The sequence below is a fragment of the Tachypleus tridentatus genome, chromosome 9 (genome assembly GCF_004210375.1).
Source record: "Tachypleus tridentatus isolate NWPU-2018 chromosome 9, ASM421037v1, whole genome shotgun sequence".
Taxonomy (NCBI): Eukaryota; Metazoa; Arthropoda; class Merostomata; order Xiphosura; family Limulidae; genus Tachypleus; species Tachypleus tridentatus.
In genome coordinates, this window is record NC_134833.1 from 166,658,700 (window position 1) to 166,683,488 (window position 24,789).

Consider the following 24,789-nt stretch of genomic DNA (forward strand, 5'->3'; position numbering starts at 1 on the left):
TCTTCTGCTTGTCGGTGAGATCTTCACTGATGTTGATATCTCTATATGTCTCAACTCCAACCAGTGGTCTTAGGTCTAATAGGTCTTCAACTCCTATGACAAAGACACTATTTTTGGTTCTGCATCTATGATAGCCACACCAGCAGTGTTCATCTGTATCTCAAAGCTTACACCCACTAGATCTTTTTTCTCTTGAAGTACCTCTTTAAAAAAAAAATTGGCATGGTAGATCTTGGTCTGATATTCTAATTAACCTTACAGTCCATTTGTTGACCACTTCCTATACTTCAAAAGGTATTTTCTACTACAGGTTGAGTTTGTTCTTATCTGTACTAGCAGAACTAAAGCCTTCTGTTTGACCTTGAAATGTTCTTCATGGTCTTTGTTATCATAGAACTGTTTCTGACTGCTTTACATCTATTACTGCATGGGTGGTAAAGATCTGCCTAGATCTCACGAGTCTCCACTCCATACTAGTGTATTACTTCTGAGGTATGTTGGGTCCCTCTGTCAATCAAGACGTTTTTTGAAAAGTTTATTCTACATAACAATTCTGTGAAGGCTTCTGTTTCTCTCCATTTTCAACTGAATAACGTGCTGCATAGTCCACTACTTTCAACACATACCAGTTGACCTTAAACAGCTCTTCTATGAAAGGCATATCACAGAGTGGTATCTTGGTTACCTTCCTTCTGAGTATTGACACATGACAGCAGAATTTGATCACATCTCCAATGATCCTTGACCAACAGAAGTTGCTGGTGATCCTGCTAGCCATCTTCTTTACTCCCTAAATGTCCTCCCACAATCTGTTTGTAAGTCAACTTCATCAATTGAGTTCAGTATTCTGTTAGTACTATGACCTGTTTAACTTCCCCAGAATAATTGCCTTGATATATTAATATAGCAATATTTTATGGTACTCCAGTCTTTAAATCCTTTGAATTGTGCTCTACTTTATCCTAGGCACTCTTCCAAAGTTTCTGCAGTGAAAGATCTTTCTTATGTACTTCCTTCAGTTCACCTTTCAAGACTTGCAGGGGCTTGATGTCTTGGTTGCTTTTCTTGAGTTCTAATGGTGACTACAGATGTTTCATCAGTCTTCTTTTTGTCTGGTTTCTCAAACTTGTACTGCCTGGTATGATGCTGATCACCAAGTCATAAAAAGGTTCCTTCATACACATGGCCTCAAGGTTTCCCATGTAATATGGAGGGTCCATCTTTATTCTTTTTTTATGTAAACCTTCTTACTGTCCCATCAATCAGCACACACAGATATGCCTTGCCCATCATCTAGTCATAAGATAATAGATTCATTTTCACTGCTGAACCCAGTATCTTGTAGGACTTGGCCCTGACATAGCCATCACCTACTGGAATATTATTATTTGTTGGCACCTCTGTGTTTGTCGCATGTTCCAATCACCAGTGGCACTGTTGGCCCTTTTGCTAACTTGAGCTGACCATGTATCATCTACTTTTTAATTATGGTTACAGACTTCTTTTGGTGAATATAATGAGTTGTCTCTGTTCTGTTTCTTCTGGCTGGCAACACTCTTTCTTTGTTTTCTTCCAGTACTATCTCTGTAGGTAGCTCTGGCTGCTTTATGTTGAGATTTCTGTTGTTGCTTGTCAGTTACAGATGCTTCATTTACAACAACCATAGCAACAACCATCTTTTCTTTCTTTTGTCTTTTGATTTCCTGTCACCTTTAATGGCTTCTGGTCAGTCATCCCTGGTTTCACCTTTAAGTGGCGTTATTCCTGAACTTTCTAGTTATACTCTTATAGTCACAGGTACATCAAAAGTGAAGGCTCTCAAAAACGTCATAACAACTTCTCATTGTGACGTCACATGTTAAACTTTCCCGGAGTTAGTTTAAAAAAGTTTATTTTTATTTCTCAATTGTAGGCTAATTGGAATAAGAAGTTCTAAGAGACTACAACAGGTGTACAACACTTTATATGAGAAAATGCAACTAAAATCATAAAAAGTTCAGGTACTTATCAAGTGTTAAAATTATGATTTGAATCATATTTGAGCAGACCTCATCCAGTGTATTTTAAAACACATAGTTTTACATGTTTTTATGTTTTCTAATAAAATATATAACAAATTAGCATTGTCAAGGAGGACCACTTTTTGTCCTCTCCCTGTATATTAATCAACGTGTAACATCTAACTGTTCCACCCCTACAATCTTGTACCCCTTCATGCTCTCATCTCCAGGACATGTGCCCAGTAATGGTCAGTTTCAAACTGTCTTTGTTAATCTGAAGATGACCTCAGATGGTCGAAAAGTTGTTCTGTACTTTGTTTTAATTAAAGCTATAATACTTTTACCAGCCGTCTCTGCAATACGACTTTACTTCAAGTGGGTTTCATGGATAAACGTATACATCACGTAATGAAAATGATGTAACACAAGCATCAAATTGTGACCATAGAGTTGTGTGACAGATGTCTATTGTCTTTGTTGGGAAACATTTCACATGGTATGAGATATGATTATAGAATAACACTCAATTAAATTAACAAGAAAAATTCAGAAGTTTCTAATAACATGATGTTGATTCCTAGTTACACTACCCATCATTACTTAGTTACCAATCAAACTTGCCATAAATTATTGCTTCTAAAATTAGCTTTAACTACATAGACTAAATCATAAGCCTCACTTTAAGTTAAACAGTCATGTATATGTAACAAGTATTTTAATAGGCTAAACAAATACCACCACAACTTCAGTAAATATCTAATAAGCAGACAAATAAAAACGTAATTCACCAGAGATTAACACAATATTTCAAGAGCAATGACATTCGTGAACTAACTCGCTTTCAATATCAAGGATGGCGTTTTATTTAGTGGTTAGACCACGAAGTTACCTCTCGTGTACTACATAATCTTTCTCAGTGTTAATAAATGTACATCACTGCTAGGGGGAGCTGGTGTCAGTTTCATAATACCTACATACTTAATGAAAACCAACAAGCGCCATGTAGAAGGCAATAAAGTGCTTCAATGTAAGTAAAAAGCCATGTTAAACCGAATGATGTAAACATAACAGTAAACTAAACTTTATAATGTGTTATTTCACAGTATGTAATATTTGTATCCACTCTGATTTGATCCAGAACAATGTAGTAATGTTTTTGAAGTTATTCACAAGAAAGTGTCCTCACCATTTCTTGAGTCCATGAAGGAGATCCTTTGTGTGATGTTATCAGTAAAAAAAACCTTCAAATATACTCAACTTCTAAGGAACAGACATGAGATCAGTAATAAATACAAAGCTTTCTTTAATAAAAGACAACTAGAGATGTGCTAAACTATTAAAAAATAAATGTGTCAAATACAAATGAGGTACTATGTGTTAATTCATAAGATATTTACTGAAAGCAGCTCATTGTTAAACTAAACATTGTTTAATGAGTTGTATTTTGTCTGAATCTTGTTTTTACCATCCCTCATGTTTAATTGTATTGTGAAGGAATCATATGAATACAGAAGGTTTTAGAAACCTGAAATTGGGTTAAAGTTAAAAAGATTTTTTATATATAACAGACTATTTCAAAGTATTTGTGTCACGTGCTTTTGGTTTGTTTGTTTTTTGTAAAACGTTCTTTCATCAAGTTTGTGTGATTTGAGGTCTTGGAAAAGGGGGTTTGTCAACTATGTAATGAAATTTGATAATATTTGTTGCAGGTCGATCTGTGTTTCAGTATCACCCTCTCAAAGATAGGTGGGAATTTTTCGGGTTTATGTCACTTCCAAGAAACCATCATGCTGCTGTTTACTACCGTGGTGCCATCTATGTAACAGGTAGGTGTGATAATGACAGTGGAATTAGTTTTAATTAAACAGTGTGCGTTTTTCTCATAGCAAAGCCACCCTATTTAACTGAAGGATTAGGTTGAAATTAAATATTAATTACACTCAAAGAACTTGTAATGTTAAAAAGTTTCAAGATTCTCAGTACATAACACTGATGACAAAAAACACCTAATATTTGCCAATACGTTGTTTTAATTTCCCCCTGCTAACACATTGATCCATATTTTTTTTGGTTTCTAAAGCCTTTAAGTACAAGGGATATTGTTATCTTGTAAATTCTAAATCCTTGATTCTGAAAATGTTTTTATGATCTGAATGCATGAATATTTTATGACAGAAGGAACTGTCATACCCTTCCAAAAGTGATTAATGTTTTGGTGGTATTACACTACCTATGAAATGCTAAACAATGTCAAAATATAGTTAATATATTCTATTCCACTGTAACTTTATATAACTTCTAGTTATCACATGACTTACTGAGTTGATTATTCAAAATAATTTTAATGTAGTCGGCATTGTGTATTAGAATTAATATTCAAACAAAAATGTAAAACAATTCTACAATAGTTATTTTACTGTTAATAATGGTATTATTTTAGTTGAATTTTAAACATAGAAAACTTATGGTTTTGTTTTTGGAAGATCAATGTATTCAAGATTACTTTTATGATTTAGTTATCTTTAATACTGTGTTGTTCTGTCTTACTCTTTCTCCTGTGTTCCATTTGTTGTATGATTTGTTTACCTAATAGTCTGCACTGGTTACGGCAAAACCAAGATACTGAAAGCTGTCTTCTTTGCTTTTAGACTATTTATTTATGAATATGGTCTGCAGTTCATTCACAGATGTCAGCAGATGATTGCAATAGTGGAAAATAAAAGATGTAGTTTCATCCTGAAAATGTTTAGTTGGATTGAGTTCAGTAGTTAGCCGAAGAAGATAACTGAAGTTTAGCTCTATGAACTAATTTTATACAATTCCAGTGCAAGGTATTGTTGAATTATACCTTTGTTCATCAGGTAAACACCGAGTATTTCCAGAACTGGTACAATCAGGATGTTATTGGTTCCTCTAAAAGAATTGAAGGACCCAAACTCTGCTCTCTACCATGAGAACATTTACAACACTAACACAAATTTGCGCTATAAGAACCACATATGTAGTGTCAGACCCACAGAGCAGATTTCGTAATTAGGGGTTCAGTACCGTGATCCCTCCGAAAAGGTCATAACATATATTTGCTTTTAATAATCAAAACTGTAAACATAAATTTTTCATTGCAACTAGTGTTTTTACTTTTCTAACGTATATAACATAAGACCAAATAAGGTTCAAATAAGCAACAAGTTTTCACAATTATTCTAATGAGCAAAAGCATTAATCATCTCTTCTACTTTGTTATCTATCACAAAATTTGTTATTTCCCGTTCAGTATTCAAAATGGCGACACGAGGAAGTTTTTATTGTCCAATGGTAGAACATAAGTAAGTTTTCATTTGAGGTAAAGCAGAGATTGATCTTTCAGAAGAACTGGATGTGGCTGGAATAGTGATGAATATTTGAGCCAACAAAATAAGTTGGAAGGAGTAGAGAGATGCCACTCTCATAAATCTATTTTGATTAATTATATCCTGAATGTAATGCATTATATTATAATTATATCCAGAAGACAAATGTGGATTTTGTTTTTCTCGATTTAGAAGACCAACCACAATCTTTCTTCCTGAAGGTAATTGATTCTCATTCAGTCCATAAAAGTCACAAAGTAATGAAATATCATTTGTAGCATCTTATTTTTCAGGTTACATTATGACACAGGAGAAACCGCAAAGGATATTTTGATCATTTTCATCGAAACGGGATTGAATTTGCTCTTTAAAAGTTTGAAGTGTGGGAAAGAAGATAGCATCTCTTGTACATAGGGGCGTAGATTCTGGGGGAGTGGGGGATGCGTCCCTCCTTCATTTTAGTCGGGGGTATACAATCATTATCCCCTACAGTTTGGTCTGTTGAATTGTTTTATTGTATCACAGGCCTATAAATTGTGTGTTTGTCCTTGTGATTCTCGTGTTCTTACCAATCGAATTACATAATTAGGCCTAGATGTAGGCTTTTTCAGTAGCCAAAATATACATCTTTAATATAGGCGTGCTTCTAAGCTTTTCGATCTAAGCGATAGTTCGTAAGTATCAGTCAGTAGGCCTAAGTATACATGCAAGGCTTGCAAGCACTATCACAGAATCTACCTACGTCTTGTAAGATTAAGTAAAATTTTCATCACAACAGATTGAACAGAGCATGAAATTCGAAAATATTACTCCCAAGCGTAAACTCCTGTGATCTAGATCTGGCAGGCCATTTGTAGCTTGTAGCTGCATCAATCTTATGTATATATTTTGTGGTTTTCCTATGCCATTTGTTCTTATGCATATCTAACCGGTTTTATTGTCGAACGCCTTACTCTCCTTAGCTGCCGAGGTCGCTGACCATAGTGTACAGATAACGACAGGTTCAGGCCACTCGGATCCAGACCGGGCCTACATCACTTCCCTCCTCTCCCTTTAGTCTGAGCCTTGATTTTACAAGAGGGCTAATTAGACCTGTGTTTGTGGCCTCATTAATCCATGAAATTTCAGATTATCACTGCCCTCTAATAAAGTGCTGGTGCTCTTTGGTAAAAGAACAATATATTATCTTATCATAGATAGTAAAAATATTGTATTTTCTTGTATAATTAGAACACAAAAGGAGCGATTTCAACAGCCTGAAGCCTCTACTTGAATTGTATTGTTAGTTTTTGTTTAGGTGTTTTTATTTAATAGATGTGCTTATAGTCATTATATCACAACGTGTTTGATGAGCTTTAACAGGAATATAATATATTTGTAATTGTTTAAATATTTTTTGATAAACTTGCAATTACTTGTGTTGTAACTAGCACACATTATTGTCCCAGCGATGCCCAAGCAGTCAGTCGGCTTGGTAGTCATTGTGAGATTCACGTGTTTGACTTAAATACATTGTACAGTTCAGCCCTACTTCCATTCTGTTCTATCTTCGTTCATTGTACGTTAGAGTTTTTCTATAAAGGGTGTATTTTAGCCTGTTGAGTCATCTGGGAAACAGATTCCAATTATGACAAGCAAGCGTCTGAAACTTTCTGATATTAGACAGTTCTATAAGCCAGTTACTAGTACTACAAGTGACAATGTAAATGTAGATAATCCAACAACCTCAAACAAAAGAATAGAAACTTGTTATACAGAGAAAATACCATGTTCATCAGAGGACGAGTCTGAAAATGCTTGTGCAACTATTGCACATCATGAACCACCAGATAGTTGTGAAACAAGTTTGTGCAGTAATGAAAAATCTGACACTCCACAGATACAGTGTGGAAAGCCATATCATCCAGACGCACAACTAATACCACGACAGAAAGCAAAATCTCAAAATATCAACTTCCAGGGCAAGTGGTTTGATAAGTTCCCATGGCTGCACTTCGACAATCAGACTCAAAAAGTCATATGCTTTCATTGTGCCAAGGCAGAAAATAGAGGCCTTTTTACAGGGAAATTGGAGAGGCCAGTGGAGTATACCTTCATATCCACCAGTTTTTGCAACTGGTAAAAGGCAAAACAGAAATTCAAAGAACACCAATCCTCCTCTCAGCACAGATTCGCTATATCTCCAGAAGGTTTACTTGATGTAACTCCAGTGACTGTCCAGCTACATGATGGAAAAAAGAAGCAGCAGGAAGAATGCAAAAGAAGTCTAGCTAAAATATTTAGAAGTTTACGTTTCTTACTGTGTCAAAGTTTAGCATTACGTGGACATACTGATACAGAGAGGAACTTCCTGCAGTTATTGAAAAAGAAAAATCCTGAGTTGACGGCCTACTTGTCAAAGAAAACCACATTCACATCACCCCAGGTTCAGAATGAAATAATGGAGATGTTCAGCCATCAAATACTGAGGAACATAGCACACGAAGTGCAGCAAAGTAAAATATTTGCATTAATGGTTGATGGCACTCAAGATGTTACAGGTGCTGAACAGGAAGCAATATGTGTACGATATGTAGATAAGAACCTTGACGTCCATGAGACATTTCTTGGTTTGTACAGTGCTTCCAATACAACTGGTGAAACAATATCCTTGACTATACTTGATGTACTGACTAGACTCAATTTACCACTGTCAAGATTAAGAGCACAAACTTATGATGGAACCGCTAACATGAGTGGTGTGTACAGTGGATGCCAGGCAAAAATAAAAGAGAATCAATCGTCAGCTTTGTTTTTTCACTGCAGAGCACACAAGGCTAATTTAATAATGCAACATGCAGTTGAAGCTTGTGAATGTGTTTGAGATTCTATCCAGTGGGTACATGAACTTGGTGTCTTGCTTCAGAGGTCAGGCAAATACAAGACAATCTTTGAAACTATTGTATCGTCAGACTGCCACAATGGTCCAGTTAAATACATCCGTCCACTGTGTCCAACATGTCGGTTGTACTGCCTATCTGCAATTGCATGTGCTAATGATTACTACAGTGACATTGCTGATTCTTTGTCTGAATTAGCAAATGAAAAATCAGACGTAGCAGTGAAAGCACGAGGTCTGCTGGACAGATTTGACAAAGGAAAGACAGTTTTAGGATTGTTGATGGCTGAGCATCCATTAGCTGCATTAGAGGAACTAAACCGTGCATTCCAAGCAAAATCAGCGACAGCATCTGGCATGATTGAAGCATCTGCAATGACAGTTGAGCAATTATGGGTATTGCAAACAGAGGAAAATTACAACAAGATATTTGATGAAGTTGAGATAAAGGTAACTTCCCTAGATCTGGTTCCTATTGAACTACCACACATTTGCAGACCCCTCAGAAGGATCACAGGTGATGGCTCAGCACACTATTCTGCAACAACTAGAGATTACTACAGAAGCCACTATTTTGAATTTGTGGACACAGTCATAGAACATCTGACCACTAGATTCAATGCAGACAACAATGACTTGAGGCAATATTTGGCACTTGAGAACATGATCACATCTGGCAAGATTGGCAACTTGGTTATAAACATCTATCCAGAAATCTCTGCACAACGGCTCGAGTTTCAGTTGCCCATGTTCAAAGGAACAACAAAAGCAGTATCTATGAAAGGTGCAGAGGATGCTTACTGTAAAATGCATGAAACAAGCCAGCAGAGGTTTCTTCTCATGAAAATTTTGCTTGTATGTCCAGTATCTAGCTGCGAATGTAAACGCAGCTTTTCTGCATTAAGACGATTGAAGACGTGGTTAAGGTCAACTATGTCCCAGTGCTGCCTCAACCATGTGGCAGTTTGTCACACTCACAAAGATGAGGTCGACAAGATAAATATAGAAGAGCTTATGAAAGAATTCATAAAGAGATCATCACAAAGGAGGTCTACGTTTGGGAACATGTAGACTAGAGGACTAAATGAATCTTACTTCAATGAAAATTATGAATAATTATGTGCTACATTGTATTGATGTGTAATTTTCAAGAGTTCACAAAGACATTTTAATTATTTTTATCAAACAACATGAACAGTTTTTCAGTAGATATAAACTTATCAAGGGTAATTACTAATTTTATTAATATTTGAAAACGTAATTCATACAATGAAAGTTATTAGTAACCTTGTCAAGTATACTAGCCATCTTTTATACTGTGCAGTGTGCAGGAATAAATTCATGTGGCAGTTAATTTGTGACATTTGTCTTTATTCTATTAACATTTTGAAAACTGTTCACAACACCTCACTTATACAAACCTACGTGGAAACCTTGAAGTATCGTGGCAACAAGATTACTCTGTGACTGCATGTTTACAGCTTTCAGGTTCACGTAATCAGATATTACCAATTTGCAAATTAAACAGTCCACATAAGTGGTTGCAAAAATAAAATCCCCCCCCCCCCAATCTGGTGTAGAAATCTACGCCCCTGCTTTGGTTGGACCATTAAAATCTGCAGTAGCAGCTGCATATTAAACTTTTAAGGCACGTTATGTCGATATTTGGTGGTGAGGAGTAGTCAGTTCTATGAAACTGGTGTCTGTTTGTTTGTTTGTTTTGAAATTTCGCACAAAGATACTCGAGGGCTATCTGCGCTAGCCGTCCCTAATTTAGCAGTTTAAGACTAGAGGGAAGGCAGCTAGTAATCACCATCCACCGCCAACTCTTGGGCTACTCTTTTACCAACGAATAGTGGGATTGACCGTACCATTATAACGCCCCCACGGCTGCGAGGGCGAGCATGTTTGGCGCGACTCGGGCGCGAACCCGCGACCCTCAGATTACGAAGCGCACACCTTAACGCGTTAGGCCATGCCAGGCGAAACTGGTGTCTTGTTCTTCCTTAATTATCTGATTTATGTCTTTCATCAAATTTGTGGCTTCGTCCCATAGCTTTGAAACAGTTTCATTTGTATCTCTAATGATTTGAGGTTGCTGATTGTTGCATCCATTTTTTTTTAGATTTGAAGGTAAGTTAACAAAAATGAAGTTTCAGTTAAAATGTTTTCCAAGTCCAGGAAAGTGAAGATGAATTGTAAATCACAGACTGAAACTAAAAGGTCATTACTCGTAGCCAAGGTTCTGGGATTGTTTAAAACAATTTTAAGATGTGTGTGAACTGTAGCTTCAATATGTTACTTCAAGACTGTCTTAAGGCTCGCACTCTGAGACTGACGTTCTTTAACTCTCGTTTTTTTTTATTTTCTTTCCCATTTTTCTTTTTCTTCAACCTCCCTCCAAGAGCAGTGTAGAGTTCAGTGGTTTGGCCTTACTTTACTGTAAGTACAAATGCACATCATATACTTACAGTCATTTATTATTCACAACTTCCATTGTTAGAAACATGTGAGAAAAGCATTATGTTATATCTCACCTACCATAAATAAAGGTAATAAAATGGAACAGAGCTATCACTGTTTTTAGTGACTCAAAATATTTATTGATTTGGATTCTTATTCCCTGTCTTGATTTTCTACTGTGTCTGATTTTTCAAAAAGGGTTTACTGAGGTTTTATTATATACAGCATAGTTTTATTTTAACCTTTTAATTATTTTAGGTGGATGTGACCCTAATATAAGATGCTGGGGAGAAATGATAGCTACAAAAATGACATTTGTGTACAGAATTTCCTCTAACGAGTGGACAAGAGTCGCTGACATGCATGGTGCACGATCTCATCATTGCATGGTTGTTTTCAATGACAAAATCTATGTCATTGGAGGAAGAGATGACTCTGGAAGGTAGGAGGTTTCAGTTTACTCAGCGTATCTGAAAACATCAAATTGATATTATATAGCATGAAAAAAACATTCCAACAATTCCATGAAATATGTACCTTTCTGTTTTATTGTTAACTAATGTATCTGAGGAGCAGCTCATTGACTGTTTAGTTAATATAGATCTTGTGCTGCAGAGAAATATCTTGAAAGTTTACTTAAGAAATAAACATACAATTAAAATTACATTATTTTAGAGTAAGATTCATTGTTTCTTTTTAACAGGTTGAGTGCATCTGTTGAATCATATGTTCCTGCAATAGACGAATGGAACCAAGAAAAACACATGCCTTTACCACGGATGGGGATGGCAGTTGTTTCTCACAGAGGGTATATTTGGGTTATGGGTGGAGTTACCACTACAACAGGTGGAAATATGAATTCTTCAGTATTAGACGATGTTTTATGCTATGATCCAGCATTAGGACAGTAAGAATCTTGTGTACATTTAGGAATTACAAAGAGAACACTTTACTACATTGTGATGATTTAAATACATGAACATGGGAACAACTACTTTTTGTTTTTGATTTAACAAATGTAATTTTAAACACATTTAACTTTTGTTTTTACCTATTTTTAATTTGTTATCCGTAATTGCCTAAGTAAAAGTAATAAAAAGGCTAGTGCCAAAAAACTTCATGCATTATGCAAAGACATATTATGGCCCCGAGTCCTGAGCAAACAGGGATGCTAAGCACCTCACAGCAAAATGTTTTATGTAGTAATAAGAAAATATAGATTGGGATGGTGAGAATGAAAGCTTGAGATAAGTGCCACTATATCTAGGAAGTGGTTTTGAATTGATATGTTTGGACTGAGTTAATGGAGGACCTTTCTGTTACTATTTATAGTAGGCCTTCAAATTCAAAAAAATAAATAATTGAAAAACTCAACTACAGTTAAGGCTGTTTTACTGCAAATGGTTAAAGATATTTCATAGCCACTCACTTACTAGAACAGTGTATTATACATAATGATTAGAAAGTGCCGATTATGTTTATATTCATCAAGTGAAGACACCACAGTTCATTTAACTTTAGCAGCAGTATGGATTCAAATATATAAAAGCATCAAATTATCTTCAATTTGCTTTGTTTGTTTATACAGATGGGTAAATGGACGACCATTAAGAATTGCCCGAGCCTTTGGTTCAGCTGTTGAATGTGATGGTAAAATCTGGTTGTTCGGAGGTGCAGCTCCAACACAAGATGAAAACAATTATCTCGTAAGTTTACCAGCTATAGATACATACGATGATAAAATTCTGGACTGGACTCAGAAAGCCACCCTAAGTTGTCCTCGACATTCTTGTGTAGTTGTTGCAATAGGTAAGAAACACGATGAAATCATTGCTTTATACCAAGTATTAAATTCCAAACTATTATAAATGTATGAATATATATTGAGTAACATAATGTTAAAGCTAGTTGTGTCAAAACTATTACCTGTTTTATGTGTAAAGTATTGCAAGTAATGGCTTTATAGGAGCTGAACTTTACCCCCCAGTCACAATATATTCCTGAAACATAAACTCAAGTGGAGTACACAAGTCACTAACTTCAGGAAGTTTACAGTTAGAATAAACATTCTGACTCCAAGATTGAGATAAGAATTTCACTTCAATCTTTAATAAAATAACTCTACAAACCATCCTTATCTGTTTATGTAGATGACCCAGTTATGTTATTCAGTTTGAGAAAGGTAGCAACAGCTACTTACGTGAAGCTCAAAATTATAGCATCAGGTTAATCATTTTTCTTCAGGAGGCTGGCTTATATTTCTTCAGCAGACTTCTACACCAGAACAGGAGTTCTTATACCTATTGATTTTGGTATCCTTATGAATTTTCATATAGTTTAGATTTCTACCCACAAGGAGACCCGTTACTTAATAGGGAAATTTTTGTTAACTTATTGTGATTCTCGAAACAGAAAATAGAGATACTTCAATGACTGGTCAGGGATAAGATAATAACTCAACTGCCTGTTTACATGTACCTATCCTAGTCTCCTGGATATCCATCCTACATCAAAATTCCAACTCACCCCCTTTTTTGGATATTTAATCCAAGTCAATATATACATTTCTCTGTTATATTAGTTTCCATCAGTGGATATTCTCTAATGAACTTTGTATGATCATTCCCATGGACTTTTCTTGACCGTGGCAGTGTCTGTTTGAAAATATTTCACCATGTATTTCTATATGTGACAATAACAAATAATACCACAATGATTTATTAAGCATACTTTACTCTACAGAACTTAACCAACAATTCTGATGTTATTTAAGAGCTAGACTTTGAAACTGTTTTTCCTACTCAGAGCCATAGAAAAAGCAAAATTTACATTTTTTATCAAATAATTTGGTGATTTTAATAAATCAACAACTGATCCAAAGGCACTCTATAACCAACTGTTGTGAACCAAAACTTAAAAACTGAACAATTTGTAAAATTTTAAAGATTTTCTCAATCAGTATACTCTCATGTAATCTTGGCCAAAAGTGTGTGTGTGTGTGTGTGTGTGTGTGTGTGTGTGTGTGTGTGTGTAATACACCTTTGTACAAATAATGTGACTTCTTCAGAAATGTTAGATTTAAAATCAAAGAGTTAAAACACATCTACCCAAATTAAAAAGTTACAGCTCTGGTATTAGTGAATATTACCAGCAGTAAATTCATTGATAATTTCTTCAAATTTTGGTCGTCTAATAACAATCTTTAAGAGTTTACTTCTAATTAAACAAAGGATTTCTTGTGAAAAGGAAGGTTACAACTTATTTGGTCATCTGTGATGACCATGGTTATATTAATTGCTAGCCTGTATGTTGCTTTATTATATTACAAAATTGTAGACTAATAATTCAGTCTCAACCACTGTAAACCTCTACCCTGAGATTTGAACAGTATTATAGTAACACTAGTTAGTTCTGTTTACTGTGGTTGTGAATTACATGTATTATTTTTATTTAAGAATACCATATAGTGGTGTTAACTAGATCTAGTTACTGCAGTAGTGGCTTACATGTATTTAACACTGTTGTTTAAGAATATCAAAGTCAGCTATATCTCATTACCATGGTAGAGAGTTATACACTTTATTTTAGTATACTGCGTAATAATACTAGTTAGATCCTGTTAATACAGTTGTGAATTACATGTCTGTAGCTCTGTTTAAGATTATAATATTCTAACACTAGCTTGATCTTGTGAGTATAACACAATTTAAAAACACCATATAATAATACTATCTAGAACTGGTTTCTATAACTCATTGTTTAATAATACCATATAGTAATATTAGCTAATCAGGTTACTGTAATCCTTTATTTAAGAATACCATATAATAATGCTACATATAACTGGTTACAGCAGTAGTAAGTTATGGCCACATAAATATTTATTTAAGAATACAGTATAGTAATGCTAGCTGGATCTGGTTACTGTTTTAGAGAGTTATGGCCACATAAATCTTTATTTATGAATACCATATAGTTGTACTAGCTGGATCTGGTCACTGTAATAACTCTTTCATTTAAGTTGATTGATATAGCACAAAGTGATGATGTTATTTGTGTCAAACAAGTTGTGAAAATACAAAAGTTAAATATTATACAAGGTAAAAATGAATGAAGTTAAAAACCAAATAATATTCCAAAAGCAAATAAAACACTAATAGAATTAAAAAGGCCAATGGCCCATACAAATCTAAAAACACAATACATTGTACAGTGTCATCATTATGAATGGCACTGTCCATGTTGTGGATAAACCCATGACGTCTAAAATCGTGCTGTTGCTCAGAGTCATAATGACAGCAAGGCAGTAGAATGTGTGATATTGTGACTTCAGTGTCACAAAAGCCACAGACTGGTGGATCAGTCCCAAACAAAAGAAAACAATTGGATAAAAGCTCTTACTGATGAATACCCTAGGCAGGAGAACTTTCTCCTTCTGAACCTTATGAAAACAAGATGGCCAAAGAGTAACAGAAAGTTTGATCTGAAAAAGCTTTTAATTACGTTGCTCATCCAAGTTCGTTGCCAATTGATGTGAAATCGAGCCATTAATACAGAACTATAGTCCATATATGCGACAGGCATGGCCACAATGGTAACAGTGCAGATGAACATAGTTGCAATGTCAGCTAGCTTGTTCCTGTGAGTACTAACATAGCAAGGCATTTAGAAAAACCAGATAGAAACAGAAGATAAACAAAAATGGGCCAGGTATTTTCAAATATCAATGAGAACATGGTGAGAACTAATGTGAAGCAATTTCAGGCCCAATAAAGAGCTATGAGAGTTAGTATAAACAATGCAGTTGGTGTACTTCATAGCTTTGCTTTACAAGATAAATGGCATACAATTCAGCAGTGAAGAAATATATAGTGGATTCTGTGAGCAGCCACCAGACAACATCAACCATTATAATGCCCACAGAGTCACCTACTTTTGAACCATTGGTATGAACGTGAATAAAAGAATGGTTCAAAACATGGCACATCCAATCGGGAGTATCTGCCTTCCTCAAATGATTCAGGGGTAACAAGTCATTGCAGGATGAGCTGATCAGTGGATAAAGCAGTGTCATCCAAGGAAAACCAAATTCATCCAGTTACATCTAGATATGAAGGCTAAAACAAAGAATGGCAGGTTATCTATTCAAAAAAGCATAGTCAACTGAAGAAGGAAGACACAACCCCAAATGGGTTGCCGTGGGTTTACAAACTCTAGACTGGAGAAGTGTGGATAGCCCCTGTGCAGAGCTGAAGCCCCTGATGGTGAATGGGGCTCAGCATCTTCAAAGCAGAGGCCCTGTCAGAATCATAGTTTGTATTGAATGAGGGCGTAATAGATCTTAAACAAAGAGTGTCAATCCACTCCCCAAGAGGTTGAAGAGAGGACACAGGATGTTCAGTGCCCTTGTACATTTGACACATAGCTGCTTGATGTGAGAAATGAAATTCAGCTTATAGTAAAAGCTAAGCCCCAAGAACTTGGCCTCAGGGACCGTATGAAAAACAACCTCACCGAATCAGAGTGAATATCCCATTGGTAGCAAAAGTGCATGCATATGGTTTTGGAGAAATAAAAGGTAAAACCATTTAGTGCCATCCACTTCAATTAACAAATAAGAAAAATCTGAAGCTGCCAATCAGTAAATCTCATGTTTGATGGCCAACATGAGATCAGGAAGCCATTGACAGAGAGCCCACTTATTACAGTAGGTGAAACTTGTACAGTGATAACATTCATTTTGATATTGAATAGTATCACACTTAAGATTCATCCCTGAGTGATTCCAAATTTCTGTGGAAAAGACCGAATAAGTGTCAAAGCCCTCTCGACTTGGAATTGCCTGTTCAGTATAAAATTCCAAATAAAAAATGGGTAAATGGCATGCAACCCAAATAAGTAAAGGTCCTGCAAAATGCATTACTTCCACGTAGTTTTGTAAACCTTCTCGATGTCAAAGAACACAGAAACAAAATGTTCCCCTTTTATGGAAGGCTTCCACAGTCAACATTTCAAATCAAATAAAGTGGTCCATGATGGACAACTGCGATGGAACACATACTGGGTGAGTGAAAGGAGGTTGTTTGATTTGAGGTGCCAAACAAGACAAGCATTAACCATCCTCTCCAAGACCTTACAGAGACAGCTAGTCAAAGCAATTGGATGATAATTAGAAGAAATTGTGGGATCCTTTCCAGGCTTATAGAAAGGGAGAGCAATAGCCCAGTGGCATGCATCAGGAAAAAACATTTTTCTGCCAGATCTGTTAAAAACAACTAGAAGAATAGCAGGGGAGACAGGGAAAAGATGGCACAGCATCACATAATGAACATCAGGTCCAATCGATGTAAGACCAGTGAAGAGCAAGTAAAAGTTCCACCAGTAGAGATGGCCGATCAAGAGGAAATTAATCTGCTTAAGACGTGATGGCTAAGAAAGCAATAGAAGAAACAGGAGTGCTGGATGCATGAGAATAATCCACAACGAGAGTATAGGAGCAACTTCCTGGCCATTGGAGAGCAAGATGAAAATGGGATGGAAGGTATACCTCCCATTGGCCTTCCAAATTTTGTCCCATATTATTTTGGAACTAATATTAGAAAAGATTATAGTTGTGAACTTAATCCAAGATTCCTGTTAGCTTTGACGCCCGACCTGCTGAGCATCAATACATGATGCAGTTATAAAGAGAGGGATGCCATTGGAAGATATCCCAGGCCCATTTCTGAGCCTTCTATGCCTCATGGCAAGCAAGAAACCCCTATAGATGAGGATACTGTGAAAAATGTTTCAAGGTTTTAGGAATAGACTGGATAGTTGCCTGAATGATATAGTCAGTCACTGGAACCACAAAATCGTCTATTGATGGCAGACAATGGCAGGATAAGTTCTAAGAGAGTGGTGAAATATATCCACTTTGCCTTGTCCAACGTCCACTGAAGGAACCATGGCCAGTCTCCCTCAAAACTGTAGGAAAAGGATCACTGACCTATTGGTCACTGTCAACCCTCCTAGAAAGGTGAAGGGGATCAGATAGATTAATGATGGTAAAAGACTGACTAAATCTATGAAAGTAAGTATAAGATCCAGTATTGAAGAGAGAAAGGTTGCGTTTCGAGAGCATACACTCTACGGAACGACCTCTCTAATCAACATCAGAACCATTGTTAACTTTTCCAACTATTAAAAATGGAGACTATAACTGTTCAAGGAGAGCATAAAAGGTCTGATTCATCACAATTCCCTACAGGAGGCAGGTAAAGAAAGCAAACAGTGATGGTATGACTCAAGGAAACACAAATGGTTATGGCCTCCGAAGGGAATACTGAGCTGCAAATACAGGGTGAATATATTCTGGTCGACCAGACATGCCACCCCCTCCATGCATTCGCCCATTATACAACCTGTAGTTTTTGTACAAAGAAAACTGATAAAAGGTAACTATATCAGCAGATTTCAGACTATAAGGAAAGACACAGGAATCAATCAAGGCCTTAATGTCATCCAGATTAAAATGGAAACCTCAACATCTCTACCATATCAAAGTGGCTATTTTTATTTAGGTGGAGGATAACTGGGTGTAGAACCCTTTAGTTTACAATTATGCCATTTTTCTTTATTAAAAGGAAATCTGTTGACCTCCATAGACCCTGCTTTGGGTCAAGTGGGCAAATCTGTCAGTATATGTAGAATCCAGTGGCAGAGGGTGTGAAAAAATAATCATTCTACATCTCAAGGTTAAAGAAGGAGGGCCTGAGCAGATGCCAGAAGCCAGGACCTAAGGAAACAGGCCTGGGCAGTCACTAGAAGGAATAGTGGAGAGATTAGATGTTGACTTGTCTGAGATTATATATATATTTTTTAAATGCTCTTTCTCCTCCACCCAAAATTGAAAGTAAGAGGGTGAGAGTCACTACAATTAATACAGTGAGGGTCCAGTTCACACACATAGACATCATGGTCTATGTCATCAGAACAGGGTCCAATTCACATCATGGTCTATGTCACCAGAACAGACATGACAAGATGCCTTTGAATGACCAAATCATTAACACTGGAAACATCTGAGAAGGTTGGGGGATATATTGTCATACCTTATAGTTCAGGTAACCTGTCTAGACAGCAGCAGATGGACGTGGTGAAATAAACATCAAAATTAAAACTAAGGCAACATAATTCTGCCCTTACCAACAGAGATATGCTTCACTGAAGAAACTCCTTGGCTGGAAACCAGCGATGATACCATATATCAATACCTGCTAGATCTGGTTATTGCAGTAATGATTTATACATAAATAACTCTTATTTAAGAATAACATATAGTAACACCAGCTAGTTCTGGTTACTCTAACTATATAAAGCTAGATCTAGTTACTGAAGGAGTTAGTTATAGGTATGTAAATCTGTATGTAAGAAGTACTTGTTTTAGTACTTACTGTAGTGTCCAATCAAAAACATGTTGTTATACTTCCCACAGTTCACTTATTATATTCTTATCACTAAACATAGCTAGTGTTACATTTTTTACAAGTATGGGTTTCTAAATCGAAAACTCAAATATTAATTTTCTGTTTCAGAATCATGTCTATATGTCATTGGAGGAATTAACAGTCATGAACTGAGTGCTACTAGTCGAAACGAACTCTATACGATAGACACTGACACTGTTCAACCTATCCAACAGTTACCTGTTCAGCTTACAGGAGTAGCTGCCGTAACAATTCCACCCACGTGTATAACATTTCGAAGCTATAGCCTCAGTGTGATGATACGTCATAAAGTTGCTACGTAATTCTAAAAAGAACTTTATCATAACAAAAATTAATCAGCTAAAATAAAAATTATACCTTGAGAATACTTAACAAAATTGTTTTAATCAAAGAAGTTTCAGTTTATTTTTACTTTTAACAAATAATAGAAACTAAAAATGTTTATTTATGTTCTCTAGTGATAAATGTTTTGACAATCAAATCGTTTAAGGAAATCATTTTGACTCCCATTTTAAAGAAAAATTATTCTGGTGACCACCAATCAACATGGAATCATATTTTGAGAGAGTCTTATTACTATAGTTGAAAATGAAGTAATTCAAGTCATTAACAAAGAGTACAAAACAACCTCTCCTGCTCTAGTTTCACTGAAACACGAAAGTGAAAATAGTATTAAACCAGCCGATGAGGGTAGCACTATTATCATTCAAGATAAGTCCAACTACATAAACGAAGCTTACCGACAATTTAATTATACAAACCACCATAAAAAGGTAGATTTGGACCCCAAACTATAAGGTGCAAAAATTATCGAAAATGTGGTACATAGACTACAGAAAAGCCAACACATACGTCATGAAGCATCACAGTTCCTTTCATCTAAAACATTCAGTTCACTTTTACACGTTACTGAAAATAAACACAACAATCATGGTCATGCTATTATTTCTAATTATAGTAAGCCTATTGAAAACTTATCTTCTTACATTCATCACAAGATTAAAATTACAACCCCAAGTTTGATATCTTACATGAAAGACACAGCACATTTTCTGAGCATGATCTTCGACATTAACAGCAACTTCTTTTAAACACTGTACAATACGTTTCTTCTCTCTAAACAAACATTCCCTGTGAAGAAGGCCTAAAAGCTCTAGAATCTTCTCTGCTGAAATTAGGCAAACCCAACATTCAGACCATTACAAACTTGTACTTAACCATATTTAATTTAATAATGAATTCTGTACTCAAACAAAAGATACAGCTAGGGGTACCAAATTATGTAAACATTTTTATGAAAGACGAGACTGTTGGAAAGTTATACAGACAAACAAAGATGTTGCACTAATGATAGTTTGGTAGGTAAGATCCATTACTGTCCTTTTATAGACATAATAACACCTTCCACAATTCTGTCTTTTATTGACATTATAACACCTTTCACAGCTCTATTAAATTTATTAGAGACTACTAAACTTCCCAAATACGTTTCTAGATGTAAGCCTAACATTATAAGATGTGTTCTACATGCTGGTATGTACAGAAAATCAATGGATAAACCATAATACTTACACACTCAAAGTTGTCACCAAATATAATATTACATTCAATCAAGCACCTACACTAAAAAAATTTGACAGTAAGAACTATGACCATTACATTATTTCTTTGAAACTGACTGTGACCGACAGAAGTTATACACAAACAGTCACCCCACAACTTGACAAAGCTAACAATATACCATATGAGTGTGCCTTAAAACAGTTATCTGAAACAAATTATTCTTGTTATATTCTAAAAGCAGATAAAGGAAACGCTATAGTCATAATGAATACGAATGAATACATCCAGAAAATGAAAAACATCCTATCAGACACTAACAAATTTAAAACTTAATTTTAACCTTAAAACTAAGTCATCATTCTATAACCTCTTAATAGGAAAGTGTATTAGAATTCAAGAGGTAGACTTACTTACTTTGTAACAGACTAAACAAAACGCTAATATAAACAGAGTCAAACAAAAACAATTTATTATTAAACTGAACAACAGACATTCAAAGAAAAGCTTTTAAACAACTAAAACACAGACTTTATCATTTACAAAATGAATAAAAAAAGAGTAAACCCGTGTGTAGCCAGGACTAGGTATAAACGTTAATAAACAACATAGTATAAATCTCAATGTTGTTAATTTTAATAAATATTGAAGCAATTAAGAAAAAGAATCAAAGACAACACCTGACAATAAAATTATTATACAACTTCTCAGGAACAATATCGAGCAATACTTAACAATAATTTTTCTAACCATCTCCTGCGAACTAACTCGTTTTCCAAATCAATACTTTTTATTTAATGTCTAGACCATGAGGTTGTATCTCATGTGATTATGTGTTACCATAAATCTGCATAATATTTCATATTGTTAATACTATACGTAACCGCTAGAGGAAATTATGTCAGTTTCATAATACGTACATACATTCTCAAATTCAAATCCTCCAGATGAAAGGTGAATTAGCACTTTAATAAAACTAAAAGTCCATAGTTGAACTAAAAGATATAAATGAATAATAAATGAACGGTAAACTAAACCATAACAAAGAAAAGTAGAATTCACTATCTCCTAAAAAAAGAAAACGAAGTGATGTTTGAGTAAAGACATCTCATAACGAAAAACAACAATTCATATTCTGAAATCTCCAATTCAACCTTCAATACCTTCTGGCTCATGAGAAGTTTATTAACAGTTAAAATACCAGGTGAACTTCATAATCCGCTCTGCAACGTGGAATTCAACCTTCAATACCTTCTGGCTCATGAGAAGTTTATTGACAGTTAAAATACCAGGTGAATTCATAATCAGCTCTGCAACGTGGCCATAACGTCCTTTGAGTAGCTTGAGCAGAAGACATTGGTAAATCATTAACAGAATCCATTGGGAATGAGAAATGGGCACAACATCAGAAGGCTTTTGTCTTGGGGGTGAAAGACCTCCAAGTCTTTTGTAGTTGACATTCCAAATTTGGCGCAACCGTTTAGAATGGTTTCTATTTTTTTCGTTCTCAGGGAGTTTTCACTATGCATTTCTCTACACTATATACTGTCGTCAACATTGAGTATCTTGCTTTCTGTATGCCATCTTCCCTTCTCCTTTCATTTACAGTTTGGGGTATTGTTGAATATTTCGCCAACCAGTCCCAAGAAAGAGAGTATTTATTTTTAAATGGTGTTTAACTGGTGGGTAACCTGCAGACTCATAAATAGAAGTTTAGGTGCAAAAGAAAATTAATATAAATGATTGTTCTAAATTTGGATATTTTCTCAACGTAAATAGATACCATTATACCTATGTTTATATTTACTACTACAGTGATATTGATAATATGACATTGTAAAGATATGTTTAATTTCCATGGCTTGAAAGTTTTGTCAACCAAATGAAACAAAAATTTGGATCCATTATCTGAAACTAGAGTCTTTAGAATACTATATCTACAGGAGCGTAGTATTCATTAATAGTTTTGTTTTCGTTACCACCTTACTAGTAATTTGTTGCAGAGTATATAAATCAAGCCTTTTGTTAAAATAATCTGTTACTATTAACAAACAACTATTTCCAATAGTACATTTAAGATAAGGTCGCATGATGTCTACTCTTATTATCTCACGAAGTTCTATTAGTCTAGTGTTTTGCCTTCATTCTATTAGCCATTTCTTATCAGCTTTAGTGGTATGACAAAAATGGCATATTAACACATAATTTTTAATACCTATTTTATACTAGGCCAATAAACATGTCTTGAAACATTGCCTGTTGTTATCCTAATACCTCGACAACCAGTCTATTAGGATGATCATGCAATTCCATTAAAGATGCCAGTCTCAATGTTTTGGGAATAACTGGCCTGTATTTACTATTGTTAGCAGCCTTTTTTTATGTACCAAAGAGCATTGTCACTCAAGATATAATGTTTGGATTTATTTACAGCGTAAATAACTCTTGTAAAATCATCTGATAACAGTCCATTTTTCAATAAACATGTTTATATTCATCATCTTTAGTTTGTTTAGTATCTAAAGAATCTCTAATGCTAACATCGGCAATGACAAAAAATGTAGGTGATAGCTTACCGACATCAACATCTTGAGTTTCTTTTAAGGGTCAATAGGATGTCTATATAGGGCATCAGGTAATTGGTTCGCTTTTCCTCTTATGGAAATGTTAAGTCTTGTAATTTTAAAAACCAATTAACTTTCAAACTGCTTGCAACCATTTAAAGACTGTATGATCAGTGATAACTAATAGTTGCTATCTTGGGTTGAATAAACATCACATTCTATAGATAGAAATAAAAAAAGCGCCTGAAAAAAAAATCTTAACGACTTTCTGGACCACGTCTTGTCACCATTACATCACAGAAAGAAACTAACTGAGAAAGATGAATTATTTCTATATATAATTAAAGCAGAGCTGTTTTTAACTGAATAAAGACGTTTTTGTTTTATTTTTCAATGTAATATAGTACTATCATGGTTGTTCTTCATATTCGTTAGACATAAAGGACAAATATAAATACGCATATGTTTAAATATATAAAATATTTTGTTAAATCTACTGCTGTCTACCGGTGTAAACGTTAAATTATTTGCAAGAAAATTCAAAGTTAATTGAAAATATCACAGTGTTATTATATTATATTTGAAATTTTAGTTAACACTGGGTTTAGTTGTGAAATTAAAACCGTATAGTTTTTCAGACTCTCTAAAGCTCAAATGATTCGTATTTCGGTATCTGAAGAAAACGAACATCTGAATTTAATAACAGATGCCTTCAAGATGAAGAAGAAGCCAAGATCTTCACCTTCTCCGTGGAAACCTAGGCCTAATTCCGCCGGTAAATCGAATCTGATGTGATACAGTGACATTGATATTTGATAGTGTAAAACTCATAAAATTAAAAGTTAAAACTGTTTAGATTTTTGATTCTCTTACATAGTTACACTCGTTAGATGTAAGATATTTTGTTTAGGAATTAGAAAACATTTTCCTAAAGAAAAACGTTGATATAAATGTATTTGAAGTTAGAACAATGTATATTACCAGTTAGTGGAATTAGTGTTAAACTTTAAACATAACATAACTTATAGTGTAGATTCTCTGATAGTGATAAAGTTTCTTCTAAATCTGTAATCAACGACAATGTGACTGTGTAACTATGACTGAGTTTGAACAAAATTTGCAAATAATGACAAGGTAAGACTAAGTATATAAAATATAACTACTTGAAACAGTTTGTGTTAAAAAATAAAAAATGGTATGAACATATGTCAAGGAACACAGTACAACAGGCAATGCCATTTTCTGTCACTTTCACCATGTATATAGATGGTCATTTTTCACAAGAGTTGAATTAAATTGCACACATTCCTGATGATTATGAAAGTAGGATTAGATAAAACCAAAAAATATCTTAATCTTTAAATTCTGCTGCCTTTAAACTGTAAATAATTTTAAAAAGCATGTGATATGTATTATTGTAAGTAACTGATATTTAATTTTTGAGAATAGTTTTACTTTTCTGTGTTTATTATGCCATGTTAATAC

General features: G+C 34.8%; 2 protein-coding genes and 1 long non-coding RNA gene across 10 annotated transcripts in view; 2 read left to right on the plus strand and 1 right to left on the minus strand.

The window, feature by feature from the left end:
• The window catches only part of LOC143226888 (beta-scruin-like), a 113,743-nt gene extending 94,085 nt beyond the window's left edge, over positions 1-19,658 (plus strand). For both annotated transcript variants that reach the window (XM_076458422.1, XM_076458424.1), the window contains 5 exons: positions 3,710-3,826; positions 10,950-11,133; positions 11,395-11,598; positions 12,280-12,500; positions 19,268-19,658. In XM_076458422.1, the coding sequence (XP_076314537.1) occupies positions 3,710-3,826; positions 10,950-11,133; positions 11,395-11,598; positions 12,280-12,500; positions 19,268-19,482 (941 nt within the window). In that variant the 3' untranslated portion in view covers positions 19,483-19,658. The remainder of the gene's footprint in view (positions 1-3,709; positions 3,827-10,949; positions 11,134-11,394; positions 11,599-12,279; positions 12,501-19,267) is intronic.
• On the minus strand, positions 10,807-21,601 carry LOC143226889 (uncharacterized). 5 transcript variants are annotated; one of them, XR_013014799.1, is made up of 3 exons: positions 21,476-21,601; positions 20,212-20,348; positions 10,807-11,161 (listed from the first exon to the last, which is right to left on the minus strand). It is a non-coding gene; the product is annotated as an uncharacterized LOC143226889 (long non-coding RNA). The 5 variants fall into 5 exon arrangements; XR_013014800.1 differs by having other exon boundaries at positions 20,212-20,345; positions 21,476-21,571; XR_013014802.1 differs by having other exon boundaries at positions 21,491-21,508.
• Positions 21,602-23,678: 2,077 nt separating this feature from the next.
• LOC143226900 (uncharacterized) overlaps positions 23,679-24,789 on the plus strand; it is a 45,501-nt gene continuing 44,390 nt past the window's right edge. The window contains exon 1 of one of the 3 annotated variants that reach the window (XM_076458437.1): positions 23,679-24,079. In XM_076458437.1, coding sequence (XP_076314552.1) covers positions 23,959-24,079 — 121 coding nt within the window. In that variant the 5' untranslated portion in view covers positions 23,679-23,958. Of the gene's footprint in view, positions 24,080-24,310; positions 24,439-24,789 lie in introns of those variants that run through there. The other 2 variants (XM_076458436.1, XM_076458438.1) reach the window with 2 other exon arrangements.